General features: G+C 37.8%; 3 protein-coding genes and 1 long non-coding RNA gene across 6 annotated transcripts; 2 read left to right on the top strand and 2 right to left on the bottom strand.

Moving 5' to 3' along the window:
* The first annotated feature begins 3506 nt into the window (after nt 1-3506).
* LOC104809673 (mitogen-activated protein kinase kinase kinase 1-like) lies at nt 3507-4397 on the top strand. The gene has a single exon (XM_010535716.1). It carries the CDS (start codon nt 3507-3509, stop codon nt 4395-4397), a length of 891 nt encoding a protein of 296 aa, XP_010534018.1.
* A 2052-nt stretch (nt 4398-6449) lies between these two features.
* LOC104809498 lies at nt 6450-8205 on the bottom strand. Of its 2 annotated transcripts, none has more exons than XR_771181.2 (4): nt 7814-8205; nt 7451-7607; nt 7276-7338; nt 6450-7085 (listed from the first exon to the last, which is right to left on the bottom strand). It is a non-coding gene; the product is annotated as an uncharacterized LOC104809498 (long non-coding RNA). The 2 variants fall into 2 exon arrangements; XR_771180.2 differs by having other exon boundaries at nt 6450-7038; nt 7814-8200.
* A 6999-nt stretch (nt 8206-15204) lies between these two features.
* LOC104809497 (nucleolar protein 6) lies at nt 15205-22501 on the top strand. Of its 2 annotated transcripts, none has more exons than XM_010535506.2 (28): nt 15205-15393; nt 15626-15692; nt 15868-16050; nt 16167-16334; nt 16436-16601; nt 16709-16825; nt 16918-17051; nt 17135-17285; nt 17508-17575; nt 18085-18183; nt 18304-18419; nt 18694-18868; nt 18957-19067; nt 19138-19216; nt 19302-19445; nt 19563-19676; nt 19849-19970; nt 20093-20175; nt 20280-20404; nt 20501-20621; nt 20698-20835; nt 20950-21046; nt 21160-21285; nt 21406-21498; nt 21612-21717; nt 21809-21951; nt 22038-22121; nt 22204-22501. In XM_010535506.2, the coding sequence occupies exons 3-28, from the start codon at nt 15889-15891 to the stop codon at nt 22330-22332; spliced, it is 3171 nt and encodes a 1056-aa protein (XP_010533808.1). In that variant the 5' UTR covers nt 15205-15393; nt 15626-15692; nt 15868-15888; the 3' UTR covers nt 22333-22501. The 2 variants fall into 2 exon arrangements, with proteins under 2 accessions (XP_010533808.1, XP_010533807.1); XM_010535505.2 differs by having other exon boundaries at nt 15615-15692.
* Nucleotides 22502-23105: 604 nt separating this feature from the next.
* On the bottom strand, nt 23106-25437 carry LOC104809496 (5'-adenylylsulfate reductase 2, chloroplastic-like). The gene is made up of 5 exons (XM_010535504.2): nt 25269-25437; nt 24807-24968; nt 24592-24718; nt 23704-24499; nt 23106-23627 (listed from the first exon to the last, which is right to left on the bottom strand). Exons 1-5 carry the CDS (start codon nt 25348-25350, stop codon nt 23397-23399), a joined length of 1398 nt encoding a protein of 465 aa, XP_010533806.1. The 5' UTR covers nt 25351-25437; the 3' UTR covers nt 23106-23396.
* Nucleotides 25438-25847: the final 410 nt, after the last annotated feature.

Below are 25847 nucleotides of genomic sequence, written 5' to 3'. Positions count from 1 at the left end.
TTTATATATATATATATATATATATATATATATATGTATATCGATATGTATAAACATATTATGCCTATACATATAAACATATGTATATGAATAAGTATTTATATATATATATATATATATATATATATATATATATCAATATATATAGTATGGTTTCGGTATGCGTATATTATTCGGTTTGATTCAATTCGATTTCAGTTTCGGTTTTTCTTAGATTTTCTTAAAAAAATTTGGGTTTTTAGGGAATTTTATAAAGTTCGGTTCGCTTCGATTTCGAAAAATTCGGTTTTATTAAAAATATATCGTTCGAGAATTTTGAATGATACGGTTTGGAGAAAAAATAACAAAATTTTAGGTTCGATAGGAACCGAACCGAAACAGCTACCCCTAATATATATATATATATATTATGTATCTATACTACATATATATATTATGCACATATATATGAATTCAAATGTGTGTATATATATTTATACGTATATATACGTATAATATATTCATACATGAATATATATGTGTGTATGTATATATATATGTGTATAATATATATAAATATCTGTATATAAACATTTATATGTGTATATATATTAATATTATATGATATTAGAAATTTAACTTGGCATAGTTGGATGATTATCAATTGAAACTCTAGAGTTAAAAAGATTATGCTGGAGTAGTAGGGAGGATGGGTGACCTACTGAGAAGTGAGTTTTGAGTTCGATATAGAGTCAGGGTTGGTGGCTAGGGTCGGGATTGAGAATATACTTTGAATTTTTCATTGAAATATTCCAGCTGATTCGGTTGAAAATTCTGTGGACCAACGGTTTGCCGTTGGACGAATTGCGGTTGGAAAATCCGTTGGAAATTTCGTTGGAAAATCCGTTGGAAATTTCGTTGAAAATTCCAATGGTTGTCCAACGGGTACTGATTTCCAATGTAATACCAATGGACCATATCCGTTGGAAACATTAATTTTCAATGGAAATGACTATTTTTTTTGTAGTGGATGAGGGGATTTATATGAAACTTCCTCCAGGTTATTATAATCATCAAGGGAAAAGGTTTCTTCAACTGCAGTGTGTAAATTGCAACGTTCTTTATATGGCCTGAAACAAGCTCCAAGACAATGGAATCAGAAATTGTCTCAAGTTCTCCTTGATATAGGGTTATTACAGGCTCAATCCGACAATTCTCTTTTTATTAAGAGAGATGTGACTAATCTTGTTGTTGTCCTTATCTATGTTGATTTCAGAGAACAATTCTGATATCATTTATGCTCTCAAGTCGACATTACATTCCTACTTTCAATCTAAAGACTTAGGCCTGTTGCATTACTTCCTAGGCTTGGATCTACTCGTCAAGGCAAGGTATATCTATTTGTCAACGCAAATATACTTTGGAATTGCTTGAGAATTTTGGCATATTAGGTTGCAAACCTGTTGTTACACCTATAGAAACTCAAGAGAAGTTTGGAATGGAATCTGACGATTTGCTTGATGACCCACTGCAATATCGAAAGCTTATTGGTAAGCTGATCTATCTTGCACTTACTAGGTCAGACATCAACTTTTCGATTACCAAGCCGAGTCATTATATTTCAACTCCTAGAATGACTTATCTTTAGGATGCATTTTGTGCTCTTCGATATTTGAAATCAAATCCTACTCAGGGCTTATTCTACTCTTCTGCTTCAGATACTCGGTTAAGTGCTTATACCGATGTAGATTGGACTTTTTGCTTGGATTTTCGTAGATCCATCACAGATTTGTGTCTTCCTTGGGAATTCTTTGGTTTCATAGAAATCGAAAAAAATAGAAAACTATTTCGCAAAGTAGTGTAGAATCCGAGTATAGAACAATGACTCAAACATGCTGTGAACTAGTGTGTGTTGATACTTTGTTACATGAGATGGGCATTTACTGTAAAAAATGTTTCTTTATTTTGTGATAACCTTTCTGCAGTTCATATCGCCAATAAACCCGGTTTTCCACGTGAGGATGAAGTATATAGAGTTAGACTATCACTATGTTCATCTATGGATCTAATCCGGGTCCTCAAGCCTTTGCACATCTCGGTTGTTGATAAGTTAGCAAACATTTTGACTAAACCCGTTGTTGTTGATCATCTTTGTCACTTAACCTTCAAGATGGGAAGACGATGTCGGTTTATTTCAATTAATTTCGGTGTTAGAGATCATATACCGATGGTTTGGTTATTACGGTTAATTTAAGTTTCGATTATCAGATCAAATCCGGGTTCGCTTGGTTTAATCGAGCACACGTTTTTTGTAAATCTTTTTCAATTTTGTTTTCTATTTTACATTCTTGTTACGCTTTCTGTTTTCATTTTTTATTCTTTTTTTACTTGTATATAAACAGTACAGAGAGGAATAAATATAGAAAAAATCTCAAAATTTTCCAAATTTTTTTTATCTATTTTTATTTTAATAGGTTACATTTTGAACTTTGTTCATCCCAATTTAGATGTCAGATTTAGCTCGATAGAGATTTCAACAAAAATTCTCCAATTTTCTAAACCTGCCAAATAAAATGTCCAATTAAAAATATAATAAATAAAATCTTCCAAATTAATATCCGCAGTAAAACCACATTAATCTTCCTTTATAAATCTCAATAGATACCAAAGCTGCATAACCTCTGCAACAAGTAAGAAGTTATGGAAGAACCCAACAATCGCCAATTCAGACACAACAATCTTCACAATCGAACACGTCAATCACATATACATGAACATAGATACACAACATATATGTATTACTTTTAATTTATTGTAAAAAAAAAAACTATGGAACTAGCACTTATGAAGTACCAAAAACAAAAAAGATGGTTTCCTAAGGTATGAGATCAGTTCTCTAAACTTCCAACAATCCAAACAAACGATTTTGTAATTTTTTTTTCCTGTTTATTAATTATTAGTATTCTTTTATAAACGAACCGAAAACAAAAAACCAAACCGATATCGAGTGATTTTGTATTACACTATTTGGATTCGATATTATAAAAGACATTTAGTTCATTTTCGTGATGTGATTTGTATGCGTTATGTGTTTTTCTTTTTAATTGGTTTTGAATTTATATATTTTTAAAAATAATTAGAAAAAATGGACTCATTTACCTCTGGAATCTATAGTGCAGCATGATGAACTCCAACAAAAAAAAAAAAAGAAAGGAAAAAGATATCTAGTTGGGAGTTTGTATTCGTTATGAGTTCTACTTTTTAATTGGTTTTGAAATGTTGATATATTTATAAAAAAAAAAACAATTTGAAAAAATGGACTCATTTACCCTCTAGAATTTGTACTGCAGCGTGATAAACTCAAAAAAAAAAAACAAGTTATATGAGATATGATTACGCTTCGTCGTTTGATTGCTTGCTGCCAAAGTAACAAACACTGACTCGTTTTCAGCAAATGAGTTATCGAATGCAAAGGAAGGACCTTTTCACCCGCAGATCAAATCCTTCAGATTTCTCTCTGCATTTCAATGGCGCCGCGGAAGATGCAGATCACAAAGTTTCTTGGCGAGGGTTCTTATGGTTCTGTCAAGCTCGTCAAGTTCACCGTCGAAGGAGGTGGCTCCGTTTACAACGCCATGAAGACAAGCAGCCCGGAGAATTCCGAGAATCTTCTCAAAGAGTTTGAGATTCTTTCCAAGTTCCGAGGTTGTCCAAGGATCGTCCAATGCTACGGGGACAGGGTGGTACAGAAGGAGACTAAGAAAGGCGACAAAGAATTCAGAATGTTCATGGAATATGCATCAGGAGGCACTCTCGCCGATCTCATGGACAGACACGTCAATCGAAGACTGCCCGATCAGTTGATCAAAGAGTTCACCCGCATGATTCTCGAGGGTTTGGTTGTCATCCACGGACACCATTACATTCAGTGCGACCTCAAACCCGACAACATCCTCGTGTTTCCCAGAGAGATGAGCACATGCAGCTCGGCCTATGAGATCAAGATTTCAGACTTCGGGTTATCGAGAGAGGTCAAGAAAGGAGATTCGCAGACTCCGTTTATCGGAACAACGCAATACATGTCACCAGAGTCAGCCTGTGAAGGCGAGATCGGGACGGCACACGATCTGTGGTCGTTGGGATGCATCGTGCTGGAGATGTTCACTGGAGTGCTTCCCTGGTCGACAAGCGAAGATTATTACATATTGCCTTTCCTAGCGATTGGTCATGCGCCCAAGATTCCAGAGACTCTGCCTTGCGACGCAAGAAATTTTATAGAAACTTGCTTTGCAAGCAATCCGGAAGAAAGAAGCAGCGCTACCATGTTGTTGGAGCATCCATTCTTGCACGAGGAGAAGCCTCAAGTGGACAACATTGTTAGATGCGCTCATAGGATGCCTCCGCCTGGATTGACATGAAGAAATCACCTAGAGCTAAGTCATTCTATCATTCGTACATATCATTGTGAATTTGCATGCATGTTTTCTTCATTTTTATTGCATTTGTTTTCGAAAAAAAGAGAGCATATAGTAGCATTGCGTGCGGGATTTTAGGAGCATGTACATAGCTATCACATTGTATCTTTTCGTTAGATGCATGTAGGAACACGTGCATAACCGTTCTGAGTCCGATGGTGAAACATGATGATAAGTAGAGAACAGACGGTTTGCATTGCTTAGATAACAAAGGGAAAGACGTTCTTAGATTGCCTAAGACTTAGGTGGATTGTCAGACTAAGCTGTTCAGGAAAACCTATTATCGTTGGTTACTAGATTGTGGGATGAGTCGTTTTCTGAGTTTTAGAAAGAATTTCTGTTTCCTGAGCCAAGTGTATATATCTCCCTAAGAATCATGACGACCAAAGTTATAGGTTTGCGAGGTCCACCGGACCGAAAAATACCTTTATACACCATCCCGACACTCCTCTATCACGTTACTCGTTAACGAATATCGTTCGAGGATATGAGTGTATCGAATGCTGATAGCTCGGGTCTAAGTTGTGGGGCGGGTATAAAATAAAAAGATAACCATCAACTTCAACTTCCTAGATGCTCGGAAAAAATCTGACACTCCTCTGTCCGCTACTTGTTAACGAAAATCGTTCGAGGACATGAGTGTATTGAATATCGATAGCTCGGGTCTAAGTTGTGGGGTGAGTATTAAAAAAAAAAAGATAACCGTCAACTTCAACGTCCTAGAGGCTCGGAAAAATTCCGACACTCCTCTGTCTTGCTACTCGTTAACGAATATCGTTCGAGGACATGAGTGTATCCAATGTCGATAGCTCGGGTCTAAGTTGTGGGACGAGTATCAAATAAAAATATTACCGCCAACTTCAACGTCCTAGTGGCTCAGAAAAATTCCGACACTCCTCTGTCCGTAAATCGTTAACGAATATCGTTCGAGGACACGAGTGTATCAAATATTGATAGCACGGGTATAAGTTGTGGGATGAGTATATCATTAAATATATAGCCGCCAACTTCAACGTCCTAGAAGCACGGGGTGGGGGAAAAAAAGGGATTATACGGTATTCGGATTAGGGTCAAAGCATCCTATGTGCTTAGGTTAGGAATGGTTCGAGAGATGAGTTTGGAAAGGAATCGGAAATCCCGGTATAGATTTCGGTTAGCGATATAAGTCCCATGTCTAGTGATCAACCGTGTCTAGGAAAGCCTTAACGCGTAGGTTTGATTCCGTCTACGTCAATCCCGATGTTTATCGAGCATTTTATACCCGAGTCTCGTTCTGATTTCACCGGTGACTCAAGGACGCGTTTTTCACGGTTTTTTGTATTCGAGAACAAGTAAAAAGTCATATATTATAGTATATTTTCGGGTAATATGTTTTCGGGTGTTTAACCTAGGACGTATGTATAATGCATTCTTAGGCATTGTGTATCTCGTTCTTTGCTTCCGAGGAGAGTTTGGTAAGCTGCTCAGAGCTTGTGTGAGGAAGAGAAAGAGGAATGAAGAAGGGAGGAGCAGCCACGGCAGGTGAAGGAGCCACGTTATGGAGAGGCACAGACCATATATCAATTATAAGCATCGGGATGGGTTTTGGCATATGCCTGTTCTGTAAGGGAGGGGCTCACAAAAATCAACTTCTCAGACTGTGTAACCTCTTTTCCATTAATCTCAATTCGGCAGTTTATCTGTTTTCTTTCCAAAATCCTAAGATTCCACGTTGGTACTAAGATCCCTCGCCATAAACATGGCGAATGAGCTTTCTTGTAGGTTTTAGATTTGTTTACGTTGTCAAACAACAACTGTAACATTTCTCTATCAATGAAACTGCTTGTGTCTTTTCCTAACCATCAAAAGCAGCAAGAACCAAAGTATGAAGAGCAAGTGCCTTGGTTTTGCATGTCTCTTTCGTGTCCATCCCTGCCTTTGTCCGGGAAGATCAGTCGATACAAAGAGAATCCTTAGAAGGAGAAGAAACCTTTCATGGGAGTTTGCAAAACAGGCTCCGACACAAAGAGAATCGATAAATTCTGAGATCGTTCTCTATCGAGAATCATGCACGCATATTACATCCATAACAGAGCACCCAAAGATCAATATCCACACCCCTATGCCAGCCTCAGTCTAAGAAGAAATCACACAAAAACGAGTTTACAAACAACATGAGCAAAACAGGAAACACGCTGATAGTATATCAAATGAACCTGCAATGGACGCTGACAATCAAACAGGCAACGGAATGGTCCTCTGAAACGCTATGTCCTTTTTCGGCTGGATGTCCCATGAAGCAGCATGTTGTGCTTCCTCGGGTTTAATAAAAGGCCGACTGATCTCATTGATCATAAATTCTCCGTAGAATGGACATTCACTGGCTACCATGTCGTCCAGCTTTGACCGGAGTTGCCTCGTGATAAAAGACGGCATGTCAAGCCAAATTATCCAAGAAAAAAATGCTCAAGAGAAAAGGATAAAACGAAGAAACTAAATGAAGAACTTGGTTGCCTTGAAAATGAATCTCCTTACCTTCTCTGCAGTAGTTGTACCAGTCATGGTTTCATCAGGGAGACTACTGTTTGCATCCCTCCGTGTTTCACTACCAAGCAATGTCAGTTACTTCTGTAAATCGAGTATACGCTCGGTCTGAACCAGAATGGTTAAAACCCGATCACGAAAGGGAATCAACACATACAGAGCATAAAATAAAACTTAGATTTCTAATTACTTTTACTAGTCCCAGAAACCAAGCTTCGTACTCAATAATGTACACGTGGTAGCCTGACTTAAATTGGAAGGCAACAGACATTCGCAGCATGTTCGAGGTTCGATGTACCTGAAGTTCGACAGGAACTGGAGACTTTTGGAGAACCTCCAATGTTTTCTTTGCTTCCCATTGCTGATGGCAGAAAAAAAAATCAGATAATTGTGAATTGAACAAGCCTGGCCAAAATACCATATCTACTTGTATTGTGTCATTCGGGAAGAAAGAAACTCTTCTTGCTCATCACCTGAATATAATGATCAACAACAATTTCAAACTGCTCCTTGAGATTAGCAAAGTATACCAATTCTTTCATTGTGGTTGTCTCATCCAATACGTCTTTGCAGTCACTTAAGAGAGCCTGGAATTCTTGAACGATCAAGTAAGAACGTTCTTAAAGCATCCTGCAATACCAGATAAAGACAGTGAACTCTCCAGCACAAATTTGAGATGCATCTCATTTCAAAAGGATACCGTGAAACCATGATACCTACATCTCCTAGGTTATTCCAACAATTTAAATTGCAGGATGGATAGCTACTTGGTCTACGTTCTAAGAAGCAATTTGTGATGAAGGAACAAACAGTGGGTATATAATTAATGTGCATACCTAATCGATGCAAAACAGGAAATGGTATTCCACCTCTTCGGATTCCTCGTATGTCTCGGATCCACGACTAGGAGGCCTCTGAAATCGGTGGTTCAGGGGATCTCCCTAACATCTGAATCTGACAAGCTTCACTCAGAAACGCCGCAGCTGCGTATCTGGTGAATTTCTTAGTGACGAAGCACACGAGCGCTCTGACATTGCAGGTGCTCGGCAACGGAAAGGCGGCGGTGGCGGCCGGAGTGTCAGTGATGATTTTCCGGAATCCGGTGACGGCGATGGGAGTCACCAGCTTCGCCGTCACGGTCATGGGAGTGGTTCTCTACAACGAAGCTAAGACAAGGTCCAAATTGGCTAACCACAAGTGAGGGATGAGGAGGAGAAGATTGGTTTAAACCGGTTAAGTGATTTCTTCTTATTCTTTGTAATTTTACGGTTATTTTTTGTTCGGTTGAATTGAGAGAGAGAACGGTTTTCAGAGGTGGTTTCCAATTGTATAATATTGTGGTGAGATTAGGGGATATGTGTCATAAAGGTGAAAGATTTTTAAATAGTTAAAAAGATTTTTTATTAGATTTTTTTGGAGTTTTTATATTTCAAAAATGAAAAAAAAAATTTATCATTCAGTTTTTTTATAAAATTATTTTTTCCTAGAACTTAGAAAGTCATTTTGATTCAAAACAAATCAATGAAAAATAAAAAATTATTGTGTTTTGAAAGGTATTAGTTTTTATTTTGAGTTTTTTACTTTAGTTTTTGTTTTTTGAATTTTGGTTTTAAAAAAGTTTTTTAGTTTTTAATTGATTTTTTTTATCAATGTGGTTTTCCAAGTTTTTAGAAAAAGCGATTTTATAAAAACTTGATTGGTTATTTTTTGTTTGTTTTTAAAATTTAAAAACTCTAAAAACTACAACTTCATAACCCGTTTACAAATATTATAAATGGAAAAACCAAAACAAAAACTAGAACTAAAATCCAAAAAATAAAACAAAAAAAAAACTCGAAATAAAAACCATCCCCTTTCAAAATATTTGTCCCTCTTTTTGTGTTTTCCATTTATTATTCATAGCATACTTTCTTTCTGCAATTGGCGATGTCATTGATTTGTTAAGCCGATTCACATTGGTTATCTGCTCATTTTCCCGTCTCTTCTGTTAACTCTGGTTCTTCATCGAATTCGAGGGATACTTGTTTCGATCCCTTATTTTTACATGCGGTCGACTCTTCCAGTATTTTTCTCGTTTCTGATAAGTTTCGTGGTGAGGCTAACTATGATGTTTGGTCTATATCTATCCAGAAGGCGTTCTTGGTTAAGAATAAACTGGGATTTGTTCTTGGTATTTTACCTCAACATGTGAAGAATGAATACTCTTTAGGTTCGTGGTTGCACAATAATGCTAGTTTGCACTTGGTTGAATAATGTTGCCCACTCAGAAAATTGCCAGTTTAATTTCTTACATGGACAAAGATAATAACATCTTGAGTGAATTGGAAAACTGTTTTCATAAGACTAATGTCTCTAAGATTTACAGTATTCAACATCAAATTGATTGTTTGCATCAAGGATCTTTAGATCTAAACACCTATTTTACAAAGTTAAGCACCTTATGGGAAGACATGAAACTTTATGAGAAATTACCTATGTATAATTATAAAAGATGTACATATGGGGGTTGTACACCTTATTCTACTGCTAGACGTCAGATTTTAATGCTTGACATTCTCTCTGATCCTATCCATTTTTTCTAAGCTTGTTTCACCTTCTATTTCTCGTATTATTTCAAATAAACCTACTCAATCATTTTATTCGTTATTTTTTCTCCACTCCAAATTGTTCTCGGCCTATCTGTAACCACTGTGGAATGTTTGGTCATACTGTTAATTGATGTTTTCGCATTCATGGGTACCCTCCGCGGTATAAGACCACCTCGGTTGGAATTCAAGATTATCCAACTCGTCGAAGCCTAGATTTCAATCTTCTAATATATTTCAAAACAGAGTTAATATGGTTGATTCTCAATTGGACGCTGGTGATAACTTGTCTATCGCAAAAGTTACTAGTAATGATCATGCAGGGAAGAACACTCTGGAACAAATTCAATCGCTTTTGGCACAGCTGCTTATTCAGCAAAAGGGTCAGGATTCTTTCTCCGTGGACTCAAATTTTGCTTTGCCTTTACCACCATCATCAGGTATTACCCCTTTTTCCTCACCTTGTTTTTTCAACTTCCACTCCATACCTTACTTTTTCCTCTGCTGTTTGGATCTTAGATACAAGTGTTAGTACACATGTTTGTTGTTATTTGAATTTGTTTTCTGAAATTTATGATATACCATATGTATATGTTTCGTTCCTAATCATTCTTTCATCTAAATTACTCAATTTGATACTGTGACATTGTCTTCTTCCATGACTTTGTATTATGTTCTATTTGTTCATTCTTTCCATTATAATCTTCCAAGTTTTAGTTCTCTAACTCAACAATTCTCTTGTTCTGTGCATTTTTTTTGTGACTCTTATGTCATTCAGAGCCTTACTCGGGGTTTGACAAGGGTGTTCAAGTGCATAACCTATATATCTCTGAGATGCAACATACTTCTCCACCATCATTCTCCCTTTCCAATCCTTTATGCATAGTTCTTTCGACTACAACTTTTGATCTATGGCCTCGTCGTCTTGACCATCCTTCCAACACTAAAGTTCATTATAAGGGTGTCAATCAGACCAGCCCGACTCAACCCAGCCTGAGCCCGCACTCGACCCAAAGGTTTTGGATTTGGGCTCGAGCCAGCCTGATTTTTTTGGGCCTATGTAATTAAGCTCGAACCCCAATCCTATGTATTCCGGGCTCGAGTCAGGTCAGACCAGATCGGGCCAGCCCGCTTATTTCCCTTTGTAAATGTTATTTTTTTTTCTTTTTTCCTAAATTTTGGGTTTTCAGACTGACCCGACTCGAACCCGAAGTCCGATTTGAGCCTGGCCCGAAATCCCTTTTTTCGGTCCAAAAAACATAGACCCAAAACCATTAATTTTCGGACTGGGCTAGGCCGAGTTTCGGACCTTGGGCCTAAATTGACACCCCGAGTTTCGGGCTTTCGCAGATTTCCTTTACTCTTATAAACACTAGTTCTTTTTCGTGTTTCTATATGTCCTCTAGCTAAGCAGAAGCATCTATCATTTCCAACTTCCTTCCATGTTTCTTCTTATCCTTTTTAACTATTTCACGTTGATGTTTGGGGCCCATTTTCTGAGACAACTGTTGATGGTCACCGTTTCTTTCTTACAATTGTTGATGACTACATCGTTGTACTTGGGTTTATCTTCTTAAATCAAAGAGTGATATTTTACAGAAGTTTTCTGAATTCATCTCTTTTGTTGAGAATCAGTTTAATACTTCATTAAAAGTGTTCGAACTGATAATACTCCAGAGTTGTCATTTACTTCTCTGTCTGCCAAAAAAGGCATTCTTCATCAATTTCTTGTCATTATACACCTCAATAAAATTCGATTGTTGAGCGAAAACATCAACATATTTTGAATGTTGCTCGGGTTCTCTTATTTCAATCTAATGTTCTTTTGTGTTGTTGGGGTGATTGTATTCTTACCTTGATTTACTTGATTAATCGAACTATGTCTCCTCTTTTGGATAACAAAACCCCTTTTGAGTTGTTCACTCGCAAACCTTATACTCATTTGCAGGTTTTTGGTTGTCTACGTTATGTGTCCATCTTGCCTAAAGGCAGACATAAGTTCAGTCCTCAAGTTGTGTTTGCCATCTTTCTTGGTTATCTCCATGGAGTAAAGGGCTATAAGCTGCTTAATCTTGAGTCTAATGCTCTGTTTGCTTCTCGTAATATTATATTTCATGAATATATATTATGTTTCAAGTCTTCTGTTTCACAATCAACATTAGATATCTTTTCAAATTCTATTTCTCCTTTTCTTTTTTAGTCTACTGTCCCATCTGTTTCTCCTTCTGCGTCTCCTGTTGCATCTTCTTCTGTTTTGTCTCTTTCACCTTTGTCTTCCTTTTCTGAAACAGATACACCTGGTATTGTTTGTGAATCTTTAAATGCTAATCTCATACCACAGCGACATTGTAAGCCACCTGCTTATCTTTCTGATTACCATTGTTATCTTCTTCAAAATATCTCTATGTTATTCCATACCCTTTGTCTGCTTGTTTGACCTATAATATTCGTTCCCCTTCCTATCGACAATTCGCTCTCAGCATCACCACCGAGACTGAACTACAATCCTATACCCAGGCTGCACAATTTGGAAAATGAAGGGAGACCATGAAACTTGAACTTAGTGCTCTGACTAGAAGGAAAACCTAGACTGGTTGTTCTTTGCCTGCATGGAAGAATGCAATGAGCTGTAAGTGGGTCTTTAAGACTAAATATAATGTTGATGGTTCTATTGAGCGACATAAAGCCATTTAGTGACTAAGAGTTATTCCCAATTGGAGGGTGTTGATTACTTGGAAACCTATAGTCCAGTAACTAAGATGACCACTATCAGATTGTTGTTAGACTTAGCTGTGAAATACAATTGGTTAATTGGCCAAATGGATGTTAGTAGTGCATTTTTGAATGGAGATTTGGATCATTACAAGAAAAAAATCACCGATTTCTAATGGATTTGTCCTTGAAATTTTTTCAATGACGTTTCAACGACAATTTCCGTTGGAAATTTTTAACGGATTTTTCAACGTATTCAACTGAAAAATTTGGTTAAAAATTTCCAAGGAATTCGGTTGAAAATTTCCAACGGATTTCGGTTGAAAAAAATTCCAATAAAATTTCAATTCGATTTTGGTTTCGATTTTTCTTAGATTTTCTTAAAAAAAATTGGGTTTTTCGGAAATTTTATAAACTTCGGTTCGCTTCGATTTCGAAAAATTCGGTTTTAATAAAAATATACCGTTCAAGAATTTTGAAAGGTACGGTTTGGAAAAAAATATCAAAATTTTAGGTTCGATAGGAACCGAGCCGAAACGTCCACCACTAATATATATATCTATACTACATATATATGTTATGCACATATATATGAATTCAAATGTGTGTATATATGTATATATATTTATACGTATATATACGTATAATATATTCATACATGAATATATATATGTGTGTATGTATATGTATATGTGTATATATATATAAATATCTATATATAAACATTTATATATGTATATATATTAATGTTATATGATATTAGAAATTTAACTTGGAACAGTTGGATGATTATCAGTTGAAACTCTAGAGTTAAGAAGATTATGCCGGAGTAGTAAGGAGGATGGGTGTCAGGGTTGGTGGCTAGGGTCGGGATTGAGAATATATTTTGAATTTTTCATTGAAATATTTCAGCTGATTTCGGTTGAAAATTCCATGGACCAACAGTTTGTCGTTGGACGAATTGCGGTTGGAAAGTCTGTTGGAAATTTCGTTGAAATTCCAACGGTTGTCCAACGGGTACTGATTTCCAACATAATTCCAACGGACCATATCCGTTGGAAACATTAATTTCCAACGAAAATTTGGCCATTTCCAACGATTTGCCCGTTGAAAATGACAATTTTTTTTGTAGTGGATGAGGAGATTTATATGAAAATTCCTCCAAATTATTATAATCTTCAGGAGGAGAAGGTTTCTTCAACTGCAGTGTGTAAATTGCAAAGTTCTTTATATGGCCTGAAACAAACTTCAAGACAATGGAATAAAAAATTGTATCAAGTTCTCCTTGATATAGGGTTATTACAGGTTTAATCCGACAATTCTCTTTTTATTAAGAGATGGGACTAATCTTGTTGTTGTCCTTTTCTATGTTGATTATAGAGAACAATTCTGATATGATTTATGCTCTCAAGTCGACACTACATTCCTACTTTCAAACTAAAGACTTAGGCCTGTTGCATTACTTTCTAGGCTTAGAACTGCTCGTCAAGGCAAAGTATATCTATTTGTCAACGCAAATATACTTTGGAATTGCTTGAGAATTTTGGCATGTTAGGTTGCAAACTTGTTGCTACATCTATAGAAACTCAAGAGAAGTTTGGAATGGAATCTGATGATTTGTTTGATGACCCATTGCAATATCGAAAGCTTATTGGTAAGCTAATCTATCTTGTTCTTACTAGGTCAGACATCAACTTTTCGGTTACCAAGCTGAGTCAATATATGTCAGCTCCTAGAATGACTTATCTTTAGGATGCATTTTGTGCTCTTCGATATTTGAAATCAAATCTTACTCAAGGTTTATTCTACTCTTCTACTTCAGATACTCAGTTAAGTGTTTATACCGATGCAAATTGGACTTCTTGCCTGGATTTTCGTAGATCCATCACAGATTTGTGTCTTCCTTGGGAATTCCTTGGTTTCATGGAAATCGAAAAAATAGAAAACTATTTCGCAAAGTAGTGTAGAATCCGAGTATAGAACAATGATTCAAACATGCTTTGAACTAGTGTGGATTGATACTTTGTTACATGAGATGAGCATTTACTGTCAGAAATGTATTTCTTTATTTTGTGATAACATTTCTGCAGTTCATATCGCCAATAAACCGGTTTTCCACGTGAGGATGAAGCATATAGATTTAGATTATCACTATGTTCATCTATGGATCAAATCCGAGTCCTCAAGCCTTTCTACATCTCGGTTGTTGATCAGTTAGCAGACATTTTGACTAAACCCGTTGTTGTTGATCATCTTTGTCACTTAACCATCAAGATGGGAATACGATGTCTGTTTATTTCGATTAATTTCAGTGTTAGAGATCATATACCGATGGTTTGGTTATTCCGGTTAATTTCAGCTTCGATTATCATATCAAATCAGGATTCGCTTGGTTTAATCGAGCACACATTTTTTGTAAATCTCTTTTAATTTTGTTTTGGAAAAATCGCATAGAAATACTTAAACTTTTACAAAAATCCATATAAATATCTGAACTATAAAATTTTCATATAAATACTTGAATTTTTTTAAAATCATATATAAATACATAGATTTCTGAAAAAATTCCAAATAAACTCAAAATTCGTTAATATCATCACTTATTTTTATTTGAAAAATACCTGAAATTTGTATTTATTTAGAAAATTTCTCAAAAATTTAGGTATTTATATAGAATTTTTAAAAATTTAGGTATTTATTGGAAAGTTTTATTGTTTAGATGTTTATCTGGAATTTTTATAAAAATTTAGGTTTTTATATATTATTTTTCAAAAAATATAAAATGGAAGTATTTCTTTTTCCAGTTCAAAGCATCTGACTCACGCAGAAGGTTCGTTCTGAGACAAATGTAGGCCCGTATGATTGCTTTCCAGAAACCAGTGTCGGAAAATTACCGTTTAAGCCCTAGCCTCCGTCTTCATACAGAGACCTAAAACCCAGCCTGAACCTTCGTGATATCGAACCCTAATGAACACAAGTTCGAATCAGAAAGAACGAGAAGCTCTCTTTTTCTTTTCTGTTCTGTGCCCTAGATCCAGTTTGCCATCGTCGTCATCCTTTCTCCGCTGTCTCTGGGCCTTTCAATCGTAGAGCCACCGCCGTTCGTCTTCGATAACAGGGTCTTTTCTTCATCTTCTTCTGCTCTCTGTGAATAAGGCTATCTCTTCTTTGATTTGTTTGGCATCGTCCTCTACTCTCCTCTTCACTTTCTGTTTTTTTTACTCAGATTGTGTTCGATTCTGGTTTTTCCTCAGACTCTTTTCGATTCTCAGATCAGGGTTGTCTTCGAGTTTTAACATTCTATAGTTTGTTGTGGCGCCGCTAATTGAGTTTCCGGCAGATTTTTGTCAGATTTCCGGCGAGTTTCCATCCATTTCCCTTTTTTCGATTTCCCCTGCCTTTGTCTCCCGCGAATTAGGTAAGGATCATTCGTATCTACGTCGGTCTTTCTAATTCTTCTATGTCGGTCTTCCACGACGATTCTAAAAATCGCAGTTACCCGCCCGCGCCAACCCCTAATTTGCATATTCGGTAATGTGAAGTGTAAACCCTTTCTTCCTCTCTTAAACCCTAATCCCTCGTTCGTGAGTCAGATTTCTGGTCGGAGCTGAGGAATGGAGCTGGACACTGCTGCTTTCTCGGACTCTCTGGATTTTAAGGTGAACGAGTTGTTGAAAGATGTTCGTCTAGATTACGTCCCGTCTTTCACCGAACTTGTCGACGGCGTCGTTGAGTCGATCAAAGATGCTATTGCCAAAATCCCAGAGGATCTGAAGGTTGGCCTCTTATTTTCCTGAACTCTCATGGCCGTCGTGGAACAGTTTTTACTTCTTGGTATTATGCAATTTTTCATTATTAGGGAAAAATGTTTGATCATGTTTGATTTCCACAGGTTGGGTCAGATTTGGCTCCCGGTTTCATTAGGGACATCAGGACGGACAAAGTAGAGTTCAATTTCAAGAAGCCAAAGCCAAATGATTTCAAACTCTGTGGCAGTCACTCCATACATAGCATGGCAAAGCCTGATTCCAATGTTGATCTTCTTGTTCGTTTGCCTAAGGTAGTTTTGTTGCTAATTTCCTATTTTTGCAAATCCCTATAAGTGTGAGTATCCCAATTTGAACCGCAGAATATCATTGAAGAAGTTATGGATTTTTGCAGGAGTGTTTTTACGAGAAGGACTACATGAATCATCGTTACCATGCTAAACGATGCTTATATCTCTGTGTAATCAGAAAGTATTTGTTGTTATCGTCTTCCTTTGCGAAGGTCGAATGGTCAACCCTGCAGAACGAGGCCCGGAAGCCGATCCTAGTTGTGTTTCCAGGTGTGCTCGAATTTTTTGGATCATACAAATACCAGGCTTTATCTCCAGGATATGAATAGGCTTGCTCTTTGGCATTGTTCTTCATACCGGGTACTGTTTATTTGCAGCTAAGAAGCTTGTTGAGGTGCCTGGGTTTTCTGTAAGAATAATTCCTGCAGCTACATCGTTGTTTAACGTTGCAAAATTGAGTTTGAACAGAAACAATGTCCGCTCTGCGAGTCATGGTAATTCTTAATTCAAGTAAATATTAACGGGGTTTAATTGGCAATATATTGATGCATCATTTATTAAATTTTGTTTTGTATTGATGATAAAGAGGGTGTCTCTCAGCCTACACCAACTTACAACTCAAGCGTTTTGGAAGACATGTTTTTGGAGGAAAATTCGGAGTTTCTCAAGAAAACCTTCTCTGGGTGGAAGGAATTGGGCGATGCCTTGGTCTTGTTAAAGGTATGGTGTTTAATATTGTGAGAGTTATAGCTTCACCGTGTTATTTAGAAACCTTGGATATCAACAATTTCATTTTGGTGCAGATTTGGGTGAGACAAAGGAGCTCAATATATGCCCACGATTGTTTAAATGGATTTCTCATCTCTATGATTCTTGCATACATTGCGAACCATGACAAGATTACCAAATCACTAAAGGCGCTGGAGATATTTAGAGTTACGTTGGATTTCATTGGTACGCCAGCTTTTGACGGTTTTTGCCACTATCTGTCTTGTACTTTTATTATTAAGATTGTGGATAATTAGTATATATGTTAATATGTCCTATGGTGGGTTAGTTTGTTTTTCCTTTTTATATTCCTTTTTTTTCCTGCATTTCTATGCTTCAAAAGGGAATATGCATGGTATTGGCTGTTCTTTCTGATTCATTTTTGCCGTTGTCACCACTATTTGGCAGCCACCTCTAAACTATGGGAGAGGGGCCTCTACTTTCCACCACAGAACGAAAAAAGTGTCTCCAAAGAGGTGCAATAAGTTTATCGTTTTTCTTTCTTGGTCTATTTGTACATGTTTGACAGTTCAAGTCTATGTCCTTTTAATAATCATTTTTTCCTGTTTGAAAATCTGGTTTGGATGCAATTTGATCCTATTGTACTAAAACAGTAAGAGAAAGAAATTACTATGCTGTCTTCTGCGACATTGGTATGAGTATTTCGTTACCGAAAACCTGCTGAAAGGCACTAACGAATATGTCCATCTGATGCCCAATATATGGAACTCTTGAATCTTTTAGATTTTATATCCCTGGCAGTAGGTTTAGCATGTTTTGCATGCACTGCCAGGTAATCAAGCTTTGTCCCTTATGGAGCCACCCAGTCTTGTTAACATAGGGAGCGGGTTAACATTGGTTTGTTTTACCGACTGATTATATTATGAAATTTTGCATTGCATGAAAGAAGGTTATTGTGTGTACGTCCAAGTGTCCACTGTTTCTGCATATTGTGATTTACAAATTGTCAACGTTTGACTTTCAGGAGAAGGCGCAGTTTCGGCAGTCATTTCCAGTTGTTTTATGTGATTCATCCAGCCATGTAAATTTGGCTTTCCGGATGAGTAGTGTTGGATTCCAGGAGGTACTGTAAGCTGAAAGCTCACCTAGGATTCGATCTAGTTTGCTTTTCTGGAATTCTGACTCACATCTCTGGTCGTGTTCACCGTAGCGTTCCATTTTTTTCTTTTGCTTGTCCACACAGCTCCAAGATGAGGCTGCTTTGACGCTTAAATGCATGGGGAAATCGAGAGATGGAGGGTTCGAGGATATTTTCATGACTAAGATTGATTATCTTGTTAAGTATGACTATTGCATAAGGTAAATGTTCCTTTCGCTTTTGGTTCTTATTGGCTAATTAATCAGGATGAAGTATGAATGGTTTCTACATATGGAAAGGTGGTATGAAATTTCTAGACTATGCAGATTTTTTCATGTCTATCACTCTAATGCATGAGTTGCAGCTAGTTTCTTGAAGTACCTTAGCATCTGGCGAACATAACTACACCATATAATTCATGTGATTCTGTCCTTTAATTAGTTTTGCACATTCATGTTGGTTGCCAGTTTTCTATCCTAACAGCCATTTTCTTAGGTTAAATCTAAAAGGGAAAACGACAGTCTACACGTCAGGATTTTGTTTGGATAAGGAGTGTTGGAGAATGTATGAGCAGAAAGTGCATAGCCTGCTGCATCAAGGACTGAGTGACAGAGCAAAATTAATTAGGGTTGTTTGGAAGAATACCCATCTGGATTGGCATATAGAGAATGTAATGTATTTGAGTTGGACATTCTCTGTTTTACTTATCCTAATGTGCATTTTTTAAACCTAACCTGGTCCTACAACCTATCCTCCAGGGATTGTCTGGGCTTGACACAGAAGCATTGTTCGTTGGCATTTCAGTCAGTTCTGTCGAGAAGGCTTTTAGAATGGTCGATATTGGGCCAAATGCAGAAAACAAGATAGAGGTATATCCATGATTGATAATTCTAATCTTCCTCTTCTCCTGGTGTGATACTAAATCTTATTTCTGTGTAGTCTCTCAAGTTCCGGAAGTTTTGGGGGGAAAAGGCTGAGTTGAGGAGATTTAAGGACGGAAGAATTGCAGAAAGCACAGGTGGAAAATTTACGTTGTTTTAGCAGAACTATGAAGTTCTTTTCTGTGTTAGTGCAAGCTGACTAATGCCTTTTAATTGTTCAAGTTTGGGAGACTCATCACTGGACCAGACATCTTATCATGAAACAAATTATTGATTACGTGTTTCGGCGTCATCTTTCACTCTCTTCCGAAGACATTGTGCAAATAGTGGATCAACTCGATTTCTCTCTGATCAGCGGTGATAAAGGTAGATTTCATCTTTTTGTATCTGATTCTATCATTTTCTTTCCATTTGTTTTTTCCCATTCATTGAGTGTTTGTATCAAGGTCACTGTCTAACTCGATAATACTGTATGATTTCCAGACCCTATTTCTTTATCTGGATCTTTACTTGGAGCTTTTGATGTTTTATCGAAATGTCTGCGTGAGATTGAAGATATTCCTCTGAAAGTGTCTAGTGTTCAGCCTTTAGATTCAGGTAATTTTCAAAAGGTTTAGTGATTTCTTGTCAGAACTAGTCACAGTTTCTATTTCCTTGAAGTTTTGTTTTCTTCTTCTTTCTTTTTGGACTGAGCCTTGAGCATCTACAAGGAAGTAGTTGATTAAGCAATAATGAGTTGCTTTCTTGTGGATTTGCTGGTTTTCCACAGCTCTCCGGTTTACATCTGTGTTCCCTCCTGAGCCTCACCCAGTGGCCAACGAAAAGGTTGATGCTCGAAGATTGCATAAGCTTACGCCATCGTGCATTCCAGCGATGGAGGTCATGATTCAGGTATGATCCATCTCCCAAATAGTTTGTATCTGAGTCTTGCATTGATTATTTATCTTAACCCTAATGTTTTGACTATTTATTCTGAACCCTTATTTCTCCTTTCTTTTGATATGAAATTGTAGCTGGAAGGGTCTGGTAATTGGCCTATGGATGATTTGGCCATTGAGAAAACTAAATCTGCCTTCCTCCTCAAAATTGCAGAGAGGTGGGTTAAGCAGCTATTGCTGTCACTTCATGCTGTTAAGTCACAGTGTTCTCTATCTAGACTGTTCCCTGTCTTAATGTCTTTTATAATGAAAATGCTGACAGCCTTCAGAACAGTGAGGGAATACCAAGTACAGCTACAGAGGATGATGTTGATGTTTTCATGGGTGGTTATGCATTTCGCCTGAGAATATTGCATGAAAGAGGCCTCAATTTGGTGAAAAGAGAAAGTAAGATGCTTCCATTGCACGATCTTTTCTCCACTACTTCTGGATAGATCTATGTGATAGTGATACTAACTTCCCTGAGCTTCTACTGAACTGCAGGTGGAGCTGATCCAATGAAGGGAATTCAATCCACAGATAAAATGCTTTTTTTGCGCAGTCAGCATGCTAGCATGATCAATGGTTTGCAAGGTCGCTTTCCCATATATGCGCCAGTTGTCAGGTAAAAGCTAAGCCTCTTTGCGGGTTCTTCTGCTGCATGTTACAAATCCTTAGCTGTTACGTGAATGCTCTTGAAGGTTTGCAAAACGATGGGTTGCTTCACATCTTTTTTCGGCTTGCTTGATGGAAGAGGCTGTTGAACTTTTGGTAGCACATGTCTTCCTCAAACCTCTGCCACTTGGTGTTCCTTGCTCACGGGTTAATGGGTTCTTAAGGTTTGTTTCCACTTGCATATTTTTTATGTTTTGGAAAATGAAAATCAACTCAGCATCCTGGTGTGGAAGCCGAAACTGAAAGTAGCGTCTCTGTTTTGCTGGACTGTATAACAGGTTCTTAAGGTTACTAGCAGACTATGATTGGATGTTCTGTCCGCTGATTGTTGACATAAACGATGACTTGAGCAGAAATGACGAGAAGGAGATAAATGTAAGTTTCTATGTCTAGTTGAGCGCTCTTTTATTGTGCCAGATTGATAGAAATGCATTTTTTATACTCCTGAAGCTCTCTTTTTTCTCAATAATCGCATTCTTGTTTCATAGGATAACTTTATGTCAAGCCGGAAAGGGTACGAGGAAGACAAGCAAAATATAAGTTCAGCAATGTTCTTGGCTACATCTTATGACAAGGCATCTGAAGCCTGGACAAGAAACTCACCGAACTCGTTGGTTAGTTGCTAGCCTTAATAAGCGTGTAAAAAAAAACAAATCATTCATAATATTCATAGTACTCTTCTATTATTATGTATCCGTTCTTTGAGCTCACTTGTGTATTATGCTTTGATAAAGGAACTGAAAAGGTTGGTTGCTTATGCCCGAAGCAGCGCAAACTTGTTAAGCAAGCTTGTATTACATGAGCAGAATGATTCGGTTCGATGGGAGGTGGGTGAGAGATGCACTGGAATGGAATAGCTTTGATAACAAAAAATCTTCTTTATTTTCTGATATTGTTGTCATTAGATGATCGAATTAAATTTCGTGAATGTGTGTTGCAGTGCCTTTTCAGGACGCCATTGAACAACTATGATGCGGTTGTTCTTCTCCATAGAGACAGATTACCTTACCCTCAACGTCTTCTATTTCCATCTGAACTTAACCAAGGTCCCATTCTTGATCCATTTTCCTTTCCATGCGTACCTCTCTCTACTGTGTATCTGTTTTTGTTAACGTGGCCTTCCCTTTCACGGAGCAGGTAAGCACGTGGCCCGTGGAAAAGCAAGCAACGCATTTCACCCGTTTTTGTTGCATAGAGATTCGAAGAGAAGTCCCGGTGAGCTTAAAGATAAGCTAATGGTGAATTTCGAGCCCACAGAGTGCTTCGTGCGGGAGTTACAGGCAAGTGCTGAACAATTTTTTTAAAATACTACAAAAGTGGCATAGTCTTATCGGCTTCTCGGGCTCAATGTCTCGTTTCGGTGCAGAAAGAGATAAAGACGCTGAAGCCATGGTACGACCATATTGGAGGCGACGTGATTGGCCTAACGTGGGAGAAACCCAATTCAAAGGTAAATAAAACGAACGTAACCTGGAAACCTTCTTTTGAATTAGAGAGTTTGCTTTCCCCCTGAGTGTGGAGAATGGTAACAGAAACGAGAAAGAGAAGAAGAAGGAGAAGAAGAAGGTAGAAATCCGGAAGAGAAGCTAAAGCAGGTGGGAGAGATAGGGAAAGGAATGGTGAGGGACGTATACTTGCTCAAGCCTCCACGCCTCGCCTGACCCTTCGTTTGCAGTTAGATTGCCAAGGCAAGTTTTGTCATGTAACCTGTTTTATCTTTGCTTGGTTTTTGTTATGACCTACTCCTCCCCATAGAATTAATTATTCTTGGTTTCACTGTAAACGATTTGGTTGGACAAGTGATATTCATCATCTTAATTTAATATAAAACACCCAAGTCCTAATGAAAAAATTATGTAATTTTCCGGAAGGTGTTTGTGTTTCAAATACGATGTTTGTAGTTAATATACGTGTGTGTGTGTATATATATAGCTAATTTTGACCATATGAAACGATTGGAGAATCATCCAACTTTATGTATATATCTCTTACATATGCATATGAACACGTGCATATATACATGTTCATAACATTCATACACATATATATACACATGTATATATGTATATGTATGTGTTCGTACTTATGTATATGTATGTGAACATATGTATATATATTTATATGAATGTGTACATATGTATACATATATATATTAACATATATTTATATATACATGCACATATATACATATTTATATATACATGCACATATATACATATTTATATATACATGTATGTGTATATGTGGTACTGTTGAGGGTACAAAAAGAGAAATAAAATCGTAATATCTTATGACAAACTCGTGAACAGAGTTGCGATTAAACTATATAATAATAATGTGTTAATTTTTTTTCCTTTTTCACTTTTAATAAAATTACAGAATCATATGTTCGGGGAAAAAAATATAGAATCAGATTTAATTTAAAACAAGCTTGTTTTGGCGCAAATTACATCCATTCCATTACACGAGCTAGTTTCCTCTTTACATCAGAGAAGAGAAACAGGACATAAAAGGACAGGCCGAAGGGTTTTGTAAGAAAACCCAACACGCTATATTACATTTAAAAAAAAAAAGATACAAGAGTCCCTTTTATTCTTTTCGATTCATAATCAAACAAGATTTCGATGAATCATTACTTCATCTCAATCACTTCCTCACCAAAAAGGGAAAGAAAAAAAAGGAGGGTCGGTCGACGAGTTCATCATCATCTCAGTTCAGACGACTGTCACCGGAGAAGATTCACGAATGACATGAGCGAATCGACGTCTCTCTTCTCCGACGGATACTTGATGGGTTTCGGAGCACTTTTCGGGAACAGAAGTATTGTCGGAAAGCTCCCCAGTTGAAGCTCTTTCTTCGCAAACTCCTTCTGGTCACCGTCCGCTCTGAATTTCGCCACCTTCACTCCTTTTCCGGCCAATTTCTCCGCCAGTTCTACGTACGATCCCTCCATCGCCTGAACAAAACCATAAAAGTTGTCAGCTTTCTCCACCTGGGTTAGCTCTGCAATGGCGGAAAGATGGATCAGTTACCTGACAAAATGGGCACCAAGGGGCGTAGAGGACAACGATCCATGGCTCTTTACGGTTCTCGAGTGCCATCAGATTCTCGATTCCTGCTCTGCTCAATGTGATCAGGTTCTTGCTCTCGAATATATCCTCGACAATGGCGGATTTCTCCTCGCCAGCTCCTGAATCACCATTACCGCTCTCCTTGAGATTCCCCTTGTGTAAACCGCATTCTTTCGCCTTTGCATCTTCCCACCACCACCTTCCTTCCCTCTCGTGCTGACCCGGAAGCACCGGCCTCGTGCACGGCTCACACCCGATCGATACGTAACCCTGAGCGTGCAACGAGTTCACGGGCACGTCCATCGTTCTCAGGAAGTTCCAGACATCATTACCTTCGACATTAGCTACAGGGTTCCACTTCACTAGACTACCTATCCCACCTTCCAGCCCTTCGAAAACCGGATCGACTTGCACCACAGGAACCTCGGATCTTGTCCCGGGCGATTGGTCTTTCCTCTGCCCGGTGATCCAAGCTCGAAGACCCTTCAGGGCACGACGCAAAGGTCTTACCTTTCTCACACGGCAACACTCTTGGTGCCCGTCTTCGTAGAAAGAGAACAAACCCTTATTCCTCACCAATCCCTGAACTTCAACCGAATCCGGAAACATGTATTCGATCCGAATTCCGTAGTGTTTCTCCACCGCGTCGAAGAATCTGTATGTTTCCGGGTTGAGTCTACCAGTGTCCAAGCTGAAAACCCTAAAGGGTCTCCCGGTTAATCGAGCATACTCGATCAGTGCTACGTCTTCAGCACCACTGCAATACACAACAACAGATTCAGATATCGACAAAGTTTGAATTCAAACACCCACAAAAGATCACCTTTCCTTTATCAGAAATTTCATCACCTGAAGGCAATTGCGATGTCGTTTCCGAATTTCTCGAGGGCTTTGTCCATGATTTCGAGCGGAGAAGCACCGCTGAGATCCTTTGCAAGCTGCTCGAAATCCTCAACAGTTCCTTTCTCTTCAACTTCTGTGAAATTCAGACACGGAATCAGCACAAACAGACACAGCAAACGACAGAAAAAGAAAACAAAAAATCGAAGGAAAAAAAAACTCACCAGGAGCAGAGATTGTTGCCACTCGAGGAACAACGGATTCGCTGCGTTTCGGCGGCTCAGCGTTCAAGGGTTTTACGGAGGAGCGTCTCTGAGAAATATGCACGACCGAAGAAGCTGCGACATGGGCTCCATCCGACAACCTCAGAGAGCTGATTTGTGGAGCTGAAACAGAAACCCCCAAATTCGACTTCTCAATTATTTTGACAAACCCAGCTTAAATTTCAGCAAAACAATTTCCGTTTCACCAGATAGATTCTGGAATCCGAGTATAAAGTGCTCAAAATTTGAAATCCCCAAAGAATATAGGGGGAAATGAACTTAAAAATCATGCCTGAATCCTCCAAGAAAACCGACCCACCCATAACAATTTACCAGACGAAATTCATAAAAGAAAAGGATAGATAATCAATTAAGCCCATATGGGTACCCAGAAAATGCGAGAAAGTGGGGGAAAATTTGTACCTTTACGATCAGCAGAAGACCCTGAACGCGAGAAACTAGATCCAGAGATCGCTGCAGACGAAGAAGTAACAGCTAACGCCATATCTGAACAAAAAAGTTCTCTCTTTGATTAAAAAAAAAGATAGAAAAGAAGAAGAAATGATTCAAAGATCTTGTTTGTTCTTCGCTTCTTCGATGGAAAGAAACTGCGTTAAATAACGATCAGTCGTGGAAGCGTCCTCCAAGGAATATAGAATCTGGACGCTATCAGGGATAGATTCATTGATGTGACGTGTCATGTTTTGATTGGATGTCGATAAATCTAAAGAGTTCAGCGCTAACCTCGCGTGGCGAGCGCAGGAGCGACATGGCGGCTTCAAATGGCCAGAATTTTGCAAATTTGGACAAAGATGGCCTTATTTAGAAATTTAAAACATTTAATAATACGATTTTTTTTGTCTTAAAATTTAATACTTTTAATTAAAATGGATTTTTTTTAATCTTATTCTAGAATTCGCTAATTTACCTAAAATGTTACCATGAATCTAGACGATAAAAAAGCCCTAAACAGTGTCTAAAAAAGCAGGATAAAATATCTCC

This window comes from Tarenaya hassleriana, unplaced genomic scaffold (assembly GCF_000463585.1).
Source record: "Tarenaya hassleriana unplaced genomic scaffold, ASM46358v1 Cleome16, whole genome shotgun sequence".
NCBI lineage: Eukaryota > Viridiplantae > Streptophyta > Magnoliopsida > Brassicales > Cleomaceae > Tarenaya > Tarenaya hassleriana.
Note: the sequence above shows the minus strand (reverse complement) of the source record. Positions and strands in the feature narration are given on the sequence as shown.